General features: G+C 35.1%; 1 protein-coding gene across 10 annotated transcripts in view; it reads left to right on the top strand.

Annotated features, from left to right (window-relative positions):
- Positions 1 to 12,183, top strand: part of DMD (dystrophin) — a 1,076,492-nt gene that overhangs the window by 330,396 nt on the left and 733,913 nt on the right. For all 10 annotated transcript variants that reach the window (XM_042788288.1, XM_042788292.1, XM_042788293.1 and 7 more), the window contains 3 exons: positions 1,335 to 1,576; positions 4,213 to 4,393; positions 11,967 to 12,112. In XM_042788288.1, the coding sequence (XP_042644222.1) occupies positions 1,335 to 1,576; positions 4,213 to 4,393; positions 11,967 to 12,112 (569 nt within the window). The remainder of the gene's footprint in view (positions 1 to 1,334; positions 1,577 to 4,212; positions 4,394 to 11,966; positions 12,113 to 12,183) is intronic.

The raw sequence follows: 12,183 nt of genomic DNA, 5'->3' as shown, positions 1-12,183 counted from the left end.
AATTTCCCATGTTCCACCTTAAAAAATTGCACATGAATGTCACTACTTTTTATCCTTGATAAAGAAATATACCTGCAAATTGAGAGTACAAATTGCAAACACAATAAACCATATTGACAGCATATCAAAAATCACAGAAGTATAGCACTGAAGGCTTTTGTCTGTTTTATTTATTTTTTTTTTTTTTATGAAGAACACCCCAAATTTTATTTTTTTTATAAAAACATGGCTTCTATTTTAAAGGTTAACTAGTGTATTACTAAGTGATGATGTTATTAAAACTGTTCTTAAGCATATATTAGTTAATGGATTGAGAAGTTTGTGAATTTTGAAATCAGTATCAGTCCTATTGCTGTATGTATCACTTCATGTCATGACAGTAAAAAAGGTTACGGATTGTATTTAAACTTCCTCTGAAAAATAAATGAGGTGCTTAAGTTAATATTATTTTGAACTCAACCTGAGTTCAAGTTTTGGAATAATAATAGATGAGGTTATTGTAAGACCCCTTTTCTTATCTTTGATGTGTATTGCTTTACTTTCTTCACAGAGTGTATAGAACTGTTTTACCTTTAAATAGCTCTAAATAATTGCCTCGTCTGTAATAACTAAAATCAGTTTTATTTTATGAACTTTAAGCATTGTTATTGAATAATAGATAGAAATAGGCAAACTATATCAGAGAAACTAAACCCTGTCTGAAAAGAATCATAGAGGAGCGTCACCTATGGTTTCTCAGCTTTCAGTCTTTGCTTAAGGACTACTGATGGTCACTGTTGGACACACAGGATTGGCCTAGATGGAGGTTTACTCTGATCATATGTTTATTCCTTAGTGCTTATGAAATTTCTAAAATAACATGTAATGCAAAACTTGATGTTTCTGTAAATCTAACCCTTAAGATTCCCATTTATTTAAATGAGTCTTTTTATTAACAAAACCCCAAGTCTTGTACATTAAAATCTAATTACGGTCCAGACATAGTTTTCAAAATCCAGCTGTCAGGCATTTTCTTATTTCTTACAGCAATTTTAATTAGCTTTATGTATTGTATCTCTTCTTTCTGCTTTATTCCCATTCTTGTACTTTAATGCACTTTATGATTCATTCCCATAGCAACAAAAATACCCTGGCAGCAACTTAAAATATTTTTTAAATGCTTTCTCCACTAATGTGTAACATCTGTATGTTCAGGACTGTTATTTGATGATAAATCATTAACTGGATTTATGAGCTCTCAAATACAGAAATTGAATTGTTAAATCATTTTACTTTTTTCTTTACTTTGTGACTTATTTATCTTTAAGTGTTTTCTTCTCCTGTTTTCTTTCTAGAGGGTCTGAATGCTGACAACATTAGACAAGCCTCAGAACAGCTGAAGAGCCGCTGGATTGAGTTCTGTCAGTTGCTGAGTGAAAGACTGGCATGGCTAGAGTACCAGAATAACATCATTGACTTCTACTCCCAGCTGCAGCAACTGGAGCAGACAGCAATTACTGCAGAAAACTGGCTGAAAGCACAACCCACAGCAGCAACAGATCCTGCTACAGTAAAAACTCAGTTGGAAAAATGCAAGGTTAGAGATTCTTCTCCAAGTTTTTTATGATATTGTACTTCATTGGTGTTCCAGCAGTGGGGCAGATTATGACCTATACTATTTCAATATAAAAGTGGAAAATTGACTCCTTATCTTTCCAAGGTAGTTATTGAAAATATTTATTCAAGGAAAGGGAAGTCTGGTAAAGAAATAAAGAGGCAACAGAACCTAGCATATGGGTATCTAAAAGTCTGCCCCAAATATTTAGTTATTAAACTACTTAGATACCTCAAGCTAGGGAACTATGCTTCTAAACTCTTTTTCCTTTTCTTTTTTTTTTTTTTTTTTTTTCCTGTACAAACCTGTCTCTCTGGTTCTTCATTAAGAATCTGTTGCTTATCACCTCTGTCATAAGGATCTGGGTCAGAAAATTGTCTTCATGGTCAAGTCCAACATTCTGCCACTGCAGACCACTGTACTTGTTGCATACCCTGCATTTTAATACAGGGTGGATTGTGTAGTCAAATGGAGAAATAGTCTTCTGTTATCCTGTGACAGAATTATAGTACTTGTACAAAACCAGTCACACTAATTCACTTATCATTCTCTGTAAAAGTTTTAATTTTTGTGCTGCACCATTGTAGAAATTTGTTTATCTCTCTTACTTGTCATGGTTTAACCCCAGCCGACAACTAAGCCCACTTGCTCATTCCTCCCCACCCCGTTACCCCAACCCGTCCCCCCCCCCCCCCCCCCCAATCCCTCCCCCCAGTGGGATGGAGGAGAGAATTGGGAGTGTAAAAGTGAGAAAACTCTTGGGTTGAGATAAAGACAGTTTAATAGGTAAAGCAAAAGCCACGCACACAAACAAAGCAAAACAAGGGATTCATTCACCACTCACCACAGTCAGGCAGGGGCTCAGCCATCCCCAGGACAGCCGGGCTCTATCACGCATAACAGTGACTTGGGAAGACAAATGCTGTAACTCTGAAAGTCCTGCCCTTCCTTCTTCTCCCCCCAGCTTTATATGCTGAACACAACATCATACAGTATAGAATATACTTTTGGTCAGCTGGGGTCAGCTGTCCCGGCTGTGTCCCCTCCCAACTGCTTGCGCAGCCCCAGCCTCCTCGCTGGTGGGGTGGGGTGAGAGACAGAAAAGCCCTTGATGCTGTGTAGACACTGTTCAGCCATAGCTAAAACATCCCTGTGTTATTAACATGTTCCCAGCACAGATCCAAAACTTAGCCCTATACAAGCTACTATGAAGAAAATTAACTCTATCCCAGCCTAAACCAGCACCTTACTGTAGACAACTTTGTGGGTGGGGATTACTTACCAGCTAATACTGTTTGACAGCAGTGTGTAGAGATGTAGTAATGAATTATAAATTGCATGATATATTTGTAAAAGTTTGACTTCATGAAATCTCTGGTTCCAGAAGTTCTCAAACCAAAACCAATGTTTGAAACCCAAATTTAGAACTATGCTATTACTCCTGTTTTCAGGCATTTCCAAGCTGGCATCATGCTTATAGGGGTTCTCTGTTTTCTTGAAGAAAGCTTCACTTAGAGTAGCTCTACTATGAACTGTACATTTGGCCGATTTTCTCATTTCTTTTTACTCGGTAATTGCAACTGTCACAGTGCATACAAGGTGTACAGTAGCACAATCTCATTGCCCTCTACAGCTTCCTAAGGGGGGGAAGTGGAGAGAGAGGTGCTGATCTCTTCTCCCTGGGATCCAGTGACAGGATGCGTGGGAATGGTTCAAAGCTGCACCAAGGGAGGTTTAGACTGGACATTAGGAAGCATTTCTTTACCGAGAGGGTGGTCAAACACTGGAACAGGCTTCTTAGAGAGGTGATTGATGCCCCAAGCCTATCAGTGTTTGAGGCATTTCAACAGTGCCCTTAACAATGTGCTTTGACTTGGTCAGCCCTGAATTGATCAGGCAATTGGACTAAATGATTTCTGTAGATCCTTCCAACTGAAATTTTTCTATTCTATTCTATTCTATTCTATTCTATTCTATTCTATTCTATTCTATTCTATTCTATTCTATTCTATTCTATTCTATTCTATTCTATTCTATTCTATTCTATTCTATTCTATTCTATTCTATTCTATTCTATTCTATTCTATTCTATTCTATTCTATTCTATTCTATTCTATTCTATTCTATTCTATTCTATTCTATTCTATTCTATTCTATTGTAACCTCAACCTATAATGTGTTACTGTGAGTCTGTTAGGCTGTCACTGTGCATCTTCACGTTTTCTATTTCATGCTGTTTAGCCTGTACATAATCTAACAGGTGAGACCAGGACTGTGGGATGTGGAGTTTTTCCCTTCCCAGCTCCACACAAAAAGTATGTTCCTTAGGCATGGACTTTTAATGTACAATCTATCTTGTTTTCTTTGAGCATTACACTACTAACATGATAATGTCATGTGAAAGTGACTTTAAACAATGGTAAGAGCATCAAATTGGGAGCAGAAGTATTGATTTGTGAGAAAAGATTTTAAAAGTTGAATTTATTCTTACTATAACTGATGTAGCTGGAAGCGAAACAGTTGTGTAACATGCATTGAAACAGTGGTGATTTCATGGCACTAGTGATTTCAATTGTTGGACAGCTTTAACTTGATTTTTTTTTTGTTCAAACACACAGGACGAAATCATCCGAATGTCAACCCTTCAGCCTCAAATTGAACGGCTAAAGGCTCAAAGTCAAGCACTCAAAGAGAAAGAACAAGGGCCAGTGTTTCTGGATGCTGACCTTGCTGCTTTTACCAGCCATTTCAAACAAATACTTGCTGACATGCATGACAGAGAAAAACAGCTACAGACCAGTAAGTATTCATGACAAGAAGTCAATTTGCCTGACTAGCATGCAAAGAATAGGTATATATATTTTGCTTTCCTACTTTATTATTGCTTTTATCATGCTAAACCAGTAGTACAATTTAGGTGGCCTTTTTTGTAATTTAATTACTCTTTCAGAAATTATCAGTGTGCTATATATATTTTATATTAATAAGAAAACAAGGGAAGGTACACTATTCAGAAGCAAAGGTTATGGGGCTACTACTTCAGTGTAGTTCTACCATCAGATCTCTTTGTTAGCATGTTTGTGGACAAATTCAGTGATATTTTTTGGCAAAATAAAACTGTCTCTGTTTAGTCAGGTCGTAAGACAGGGATGTCTGTCAGTACTGAGGAGAGAGAGTTAAATTGCAAGAGGGAATCTACTCTCCTGATTTTCATAAAATAGAAATTTAACTCCATAAAACTTATCAAAGAGTAGCTACTTTAGAGTATCTAGGTTTTTAGCATGTGATGAACTGCTCCTTTTTTACAACACAGAATATATAACTTCGTTATAACATTATTTACAACATTTGTAATAAAATGCATTTTTCAAAAGGAGGGAAAATGCTATACCGAAATAGAAAGTTGACTTTATTCCTTGTTAAAGATACGCAGCATGTCAGTGATTCCTGTAAACTTCCTGTATTTGATTATAAAATCAAAAATAAAGTATCAGAGAAAAAACATAAATATATTTTTTTTCAACAGCGAAGAGATTATTTGTCCCTTAAACCAACAATATCTCTAAATGACTGTACTGTTTTGAAATTAGGCATAGTGCTAGCTCCTTCTAGTGGATCTTTATAGTATTCCTCCTAAATTATTTCATGTAGAGGTTCAGATTTTTTTTTCAGCACTGCATTATTGCACTGGTTTAGTTATTTCACACATGCACACGCATGCAAACTGAAGAGGTGATAATGCATAGGAGAACAGAAGAAATAAATGCAAGTGTGCCATAGCAAGTGATGAAAAAAATGAGCTGTAGAAATTCAGTATTAAGGAGTATAAAGTTTATTCATGACTTCAAAGTGAAGACATACAGTGAGTAAGATTTAAAAATTGTTCATGCCACACTGTTCTACATGCTGAAATATGGTAAACATTCTGCCAAGAAGAAAATATGGTAAACATTAGTTTCTTTAAGATTTCTCCTGTATCTAATTTTGCGTAATTGCTGGTTTTGTCTCACTTGATTTTACTGTAGCAAGACCTAATGAGCTTACCAGTTGGTTAGTCCTGTAAGATGAGTAGTGTTCAGTGCCTGAACTGCAATGCCAAGAAGCAGGGGCTTTGGGAAAGTTCTTCCTGGCTGTAGTTGTTCATTCCCAGTCCCATGCCACTGTATGCTGCTCCAGTGCCCTGGCCAGCCTCAGGAGCTGCTGTCCCGAGGTGGTAGCACTGGCTGGACAGACCGAGGGGACTCTCCGGCATTGCTGGAGAACAGAAGTCCCCGAATCAGTATCTTACAGAGCCCTGGTCAGTGGTTATTATTATACGTGGCTGTTCTTCATCACAGACGCTTCATCTCAAATGGTTCAGCTGCCAAGATGAGACAATCTTACCCTGTACTGTACATACCTGTAGTGGTATTTTAAGTGAGATTATTATGTCAATCATATTTTATCTTCAGCAATTTTATACACAGCTTTATCAAGAGTGCTAACTTCCTTTCATAACTCTGCTGTAGATATGAACGATCCTGCTTGGGATACTGTGTTAGGTCTAATCCATTCCAGGAAGGTCTTACGAGTCAAAAAAAGTAAAAAAACACCGAAAGATGAAGCATAGAAAACTTGGCTCTTTGAGTCCAAGTTTTTTTTGCTTTCTTCAATGACTTTTTGCTTCTATTGAACAGATAGAAAAAAATTCATATCCCATGTCTCTGTTTTATCCTTAGTCTAATAGAAAATGTTGAAATTTTGCTAGATCATTTTAGGTATTTCTATTTTTTAATTTGCATAAATTATTTGCAATTAATTATTTTCTATAGATAGAAGAAATTCCCAAAGATTGAATGGTGTTTTGCAGATCAGTGGTAGTATTTGCTCCTTTTTTCTTCCCTATAGATATAATCTGCACATGCTAGAAAGATTTCATTCATCAGTAGGGATTTTTTTATGTTAAAAGGATTTCTGATTCATCATTTAGGCTGGGGTTCTAGGGGGGGTGTTTAATGTTCCATTAATCCATTATTTTTTCTGTTGGATACGGTTATTTAGCTATTCTCTTCTGTTTTCCAAGGGAATTTTTCTCCCCAAAAAAGTTTTCTCTAGTTCTAGGACATTGTCTCCCTCACATATTTTGTGTTTGCTTGGGATTTGGTGGGTTTTTTTGAGGATGGTGGTGGTTTTGTTTTGGTAGTGTGTTAGGTTCAAGAGTGCTTAGTAGTTTCTCTGTGCTGCACAGTAGATTTCTTAATAAAATAATATAAAATACGAACTCAGATTTTCTCAGATATTTTTCTCCCTGATTCAATAAAATTTCCACTTGTAAAACCGAATTTAAAACCAATTCTACAATTCTAAAACCTATTTGGTTGGTTTTTCGCTATTTTGCATTGTTGCTTATGAAAGAAATACAACCTCATAAAATATGAGGAAATATGACCTCATTTTTCGTACTTTATAGAATGTCTGTATATGCACAGGTAATTGATCCTTTTGAAGATGGTGCATCCATCATTCCAGCTCCCCTCCCTCCCCCACCCCCCCATTTAGAGTAATTTCTAGAATACGGGTATCTTAAAAAAAATAGATGTCAGACAGTGCTTCTAACTACTCAGTAATGTACATGGGAGTGAAATTGACAATCATGGCAATAATTGGAATATGAATAATGTGATTTCCCATTGAAACTATTCATTAATTTTTAATTGCCTTGGTGAGGAATGAGGGACTGAACTTTATATTTACTACTCTTGAAATTAACTGCTGCTGTGTCAGAGACATTTCTAGGGAGCAGCCTGGTCAGCCTCCTGTTCCCCCTCAGCCCAGGGAGAGCTGTCAGTCAGTGTCAGGTAAGTGAATACTCCCTGGTTCAAACCACCTCTGGAGAGGCAGCTGATTCATTCCAACATTACTCTTGCTCTGAGACTGGACTAAATGCTGATAAGATTCTTCTGCTTTTTAGTCTTGCTGGGGTGAACTCTTACACAGGTATAGTCTTTAGTGAGATAGATGTTCTGAATTTGACAAGACTGTTCTTCAAAGGGGATTTGGGGAGTGTCATGAGATTTTTAGAAAGTAGCTAAAAGTAAAAATAAAAGCTTTTGTGGCAGGTGAAATTAAGAATATCGAGATGGAGGTGACAAAAGAAAAGTCATATTTATTTCCATTTTTCTCTGCCTCATAAATTCATGCACTGTGCTTTCCTTTCAAATTCTGAGTCTACCTTTGCAGGATCAGTAATTCCCAAAATTGAAGTCATCATCATTGTCGTTGTTGTTGTTGTTATTATTATTAATGATGAATTAATCATTTGCATTCAAATAATGTTTCTCCTATTTATTTCAGGAAGGACTTTAGAAAGTTTCTGCCTTCTATATTACTTCAAGTTTCTTTAGACTTTTTGTGTACCCATCCCACGCTTACTGTTATTTTGCACATACACTGTTCTTCTCCCTAATCTGCTAGTACAGTATCTTAAAGAGAGTTGCATTACACAGACCTCATGCAACTCAGCATAATTTTATAAAACAACAAACCACAGTAACCATAATAGTATGATGACCATTTAGAGTTTTAGTCTTTCATTTGTCTGCTTTTGCTTAAACTTTGAGTTGCTAACTTATTTTCCTGCTCTAAGTATCTTAGAGATGGGTTATAAGTGACAGTGAAATTATTACAATATGTATAATAATCTTTCACCAATCATTGCATACTTGAGGAATAAAAATTTTAAGAAAGTGTCCTTTAGATTTCATAACTGTAAGGATTTTTTAAGACCTGAACTATGATTTAATAGCAATAATATTCGTTGCAGTTTGGTTTTGAGAAATGAAGTTTGATTAACTTTCTTTGACTGTGCCTTTTGAGCTGAAGGTACAGCTTAGATATGTGTGAGAAAATGTTATTTTAATAAGTAATATGCAAGTAATTTCATTTTTCTTTTGCATCTATTTCCTCTGATAGTTATTTTTTATTTATATAAAGGACAAAAGGAAAATGCAACCTGTGAAATGAATGTGTATGAGATAATGTCCTCTACACTGTAGATCACTTTATCCTTTTCATCCATGGTAAAAATGAAAATTTACAAGGCTGAGAAGTAAAACCACCTAAAAAATTTTGTATCTTTAAGAGATATTTATGGTAACATTAGATCTTGTAGAATAGGAGAAGGGTTTGCCTTCTATTTCTTTTAAGAGCTTAATAAATAAGAGAATTGGAAGTGTTAAAGCAGATCATTGATTATGTATTATACAAGATTCCTTATGACTCCACTTTGAGAATTTATGGTAAAAGATGGGGGGCAAGGGAATCACAGCTTTTATGGAGTCATCAATATAAAGACTTTGATTAATAGCTTCCAGTGTTTCTATTACAAAATAAGCAAACAAAGTTGTGGGAAAATCAGCATGATTTTAAACTGCAGGTACTATTGAGGAGATTTTTATGGGAAATACATGCAGTCCAATCTAGTTCATCCATTTCAGGGAATAAGTCTTTACTAAAATGATCTCATAGATTATATTTATTGCCTTTTTCTTCTTACACAGTGATATGATGAACAGTGGGATTTGTCCTGACTATAGGAGATATACATTGCAGCATATACAGTGTGATTTGATAGTTGTTGAGATAATTGTGTGCTCATTTCATTTCTAATTTGGGAAGAGACTTCTGACTGGAAAATCTGGTCACAAAAAAAGGAAACTGTGAGGAAAAACAATAAAATAAACAAGTATTTTACTTATTTGGAAAGCTATTTTCTCATTTTTAAATACTTCTACTTACAAAAAATAGATCCTAAACAAATATCTATCTGCACATTGTATTTCCAAATTTAAGCACTTTCTCTAAAATAAATATGCAAGTGTAAAGGTATTTGCCTGTCAGTTCTCAAGTGTTACAATGTTAGTCACACAAAAATGCATTCCTTGTAAGTGGAACAAGTTAATGCAACAACATTTTCCTGTTATGGGATGGGAACTGTATTCTGATATTTCACAGTAACATATCTGTATCTTCCTTCTGTGATATTTTGTTACAGTTCTGTCATGTCACTAGTTTAGCTATAGCTTGGGTTGTGGACATACTGTATCTTTCTGACTACTAATTCAATTCTTTATGTAATATAGAAGAATCCGTATTAATGCACTATACTTATCATGTGGACTTTAATTCACAGACATTAGCCTCACAAAGCAAATTTTAGCATAAAAATAAACAGACCTGGGTCTGTGTTTATGTTATGAGCATGGGGAATATAGAGATTCATAATGCCCACAGAGAGACCAAACGTGTTAGATTATGTAGACAGCTAAAATCAGGTAACGTGAATCCCACTGTAGGAGTCTGAATTCTCACCGTTGACATCAGAAGTTACAGAATCAATATAGGCTCTTCTTAAGTGTCATTCAAAAAGATGTTAACATGCTTTCTTGTGGATGAAAATGCTGACACATTGTCTATCTTAGAAAAAAACACAAACAATCCCCCCCAAAAAAAAAAAAAAGAAAAAAAAAAAAGCACCAAAAACTGTGCCTAGGCAAAAGGCATTGAAAAGTAGTAAACTGGAAAAGTGAAATAGGAAAATAATAGTTTCACTGAATTTAAAAGTGCTTTTATAATGGAATATTTAATAACCAAATTGGAAAGCCACTATCTTCATTAAATCAACATCTGTGATCCTACTTGAACTTTTATTTAGTCCTTCAAATAGTAGAGAACATAGCTTGTTAAAATTGGAGAACACATTTGCTTTGTTTGGGTGGTTTTAAATTATTACTTTTGCAAACTTTCAGGGCAACAGTTTCATGAAGTTTGGTGGAGTTTTCTGTAACAGCATATCTTGTGTTTTTATCTGTTTTGAGGTACTCTTCAGTACTACCAGAAATAGCTATTCTTGAAGTCATACAGTAGTCTGTTTTTCATTTACAAAGATTTATTTTTCATTTAAAGAAGAAAATTATTTATAGATTTCAAGCATCGCATCACAATACTGAACTCCATTTCATATTTCTAAATAAAACTCCAGATTAAGAGTTGCATACTCCTTTCACATATCTGAGCTGTTGAAATTACATCTTAATTTATTTGGAGTGATATGTTTTAATGCATGTTCTATTCTAAAGTAGGAGTTCTTTGGATTAAATGAGTCAAAGACTACAAATCTCACTAAGGAAATAAAAAGATTTAAAATGCTATTTGATGAGATGGAAAATGTTTGGTTTTTATGTTTCCAAGAATGTATTACTGTTGGTTTCTGTGTAAAGAAAACACATCACAAGGGAAGAAATTCTTGTCTTTCCTGGTACCAAGTCCTGTCTTTTGTAAATCCCCAGATGTGTGTGATAAGTCAGATCAGCCAAGATTTTTATGAGGAAAGCATGCTATACAATGTCCATACTCCATAAGAGCTTAAATAACACTGATTTTAGTATGTCACTATGATACTTAACTGAAAATGTAATTATTTTTCAAGTAGCATTCTGCTGATCAGCTGAAAAATTAGGTTAAAATCCGAAGTGCCAGGTGTCAAGCATTCATGTATGAGAATGTAAGCAAGCTTGCACTTAAAATCTTTACCTGTGGAGTTTGTCAAAATTGCTTTTAGGACAGATATATCATTTCTCATTACAGTTCTTTCTGAAACACCAGAGATGCACAGGAGATACAAATAGGTTTAACATTTTTTTTTGTGCTTTTATATGCTTCATTATTATGTGGTACAAGCTGGAAATGTTTCATTTCAAACCAGCCATGCTATTTGCCTGTACTTTTCTCAATTAGTATAGAAGCAACTGTTGTTGAGGGCAGAGGGAGTATCTCTGCTAATGAGTTGCTCGTGTGTGTGCCAGATGTTGTCTATTTACAGCAGCTGTAATGTTGGTGCAATAAGCACAGTTCAGTAAAATTCAACTTTAATGCAGAAGAAAAATTACTTTTCTAAGCTTTTAACAGATGTCTTAAACAGAACATTTTTTTGAACAGAAACATTAAACACACATAGTCCATAAAAGGGAATGCTATTTTTTACTGCAGTTCTGAAATTAGATTTGATCTCCAAATACACAAGACAAACTAATTGTCTTGTCCATATAAGTTGTTGCATGACCTATAACAAGAGAATCAGGTGACACACAACGGATAAAATGACAAAGATATCATAAACATTAGAATGAGTGTATTCATTCTTCAGAAGTTTTATGCTCTCACATTTTTTTTGAAAAATCTGATACTGACATACTGGGCCTGTTGCAATCTGTAGCAAAGTAGCCATTGATTTTAATATGGCTTATTTTCTTATCAAACATCTTCTGCCAGCAAAACAAATAATGAAACATAAAATGATTTTATTTCTTTCCTTTTTCTTCCACATTGAATGCAGTTTTTGACAGTTTGCCTCCTGCACGCTACAAAGAGACAATGAGCACTATACTTGTGTGGATCCAGCAGTCAGAAACTAAACTCTCCATGCCTCAGGTTGCAGTTGCTGAATATGAAATCATGGAGCAGAGACTCAGGGAGCTCAAGGTGAGTGGTCACACTGTGGGAACGAAAGTCTCAAAAGTTTAAAACAGAACCCTTAGTTATCATGAGTCTGC

The sequence above is a fragment of the Tyto alba genome, unplaced genomic scaffold (genome assembly GCF_018691265.1).
Source record: "Tyto alba isolate M040663 unplaced genomic scaffold, T.alba_DEE_v4.0 Super-Scaffold_14, whole genome shotgun sequence".
Lineage (NCBI taxonomy): Eukaryota > Metazoa > Chordata > Aves > Strigiformes > Tytonidae > Tyto > Tyto alba.
This window is presented reverse-complemented; position numbering and strand designations above follow the sequence as displayed.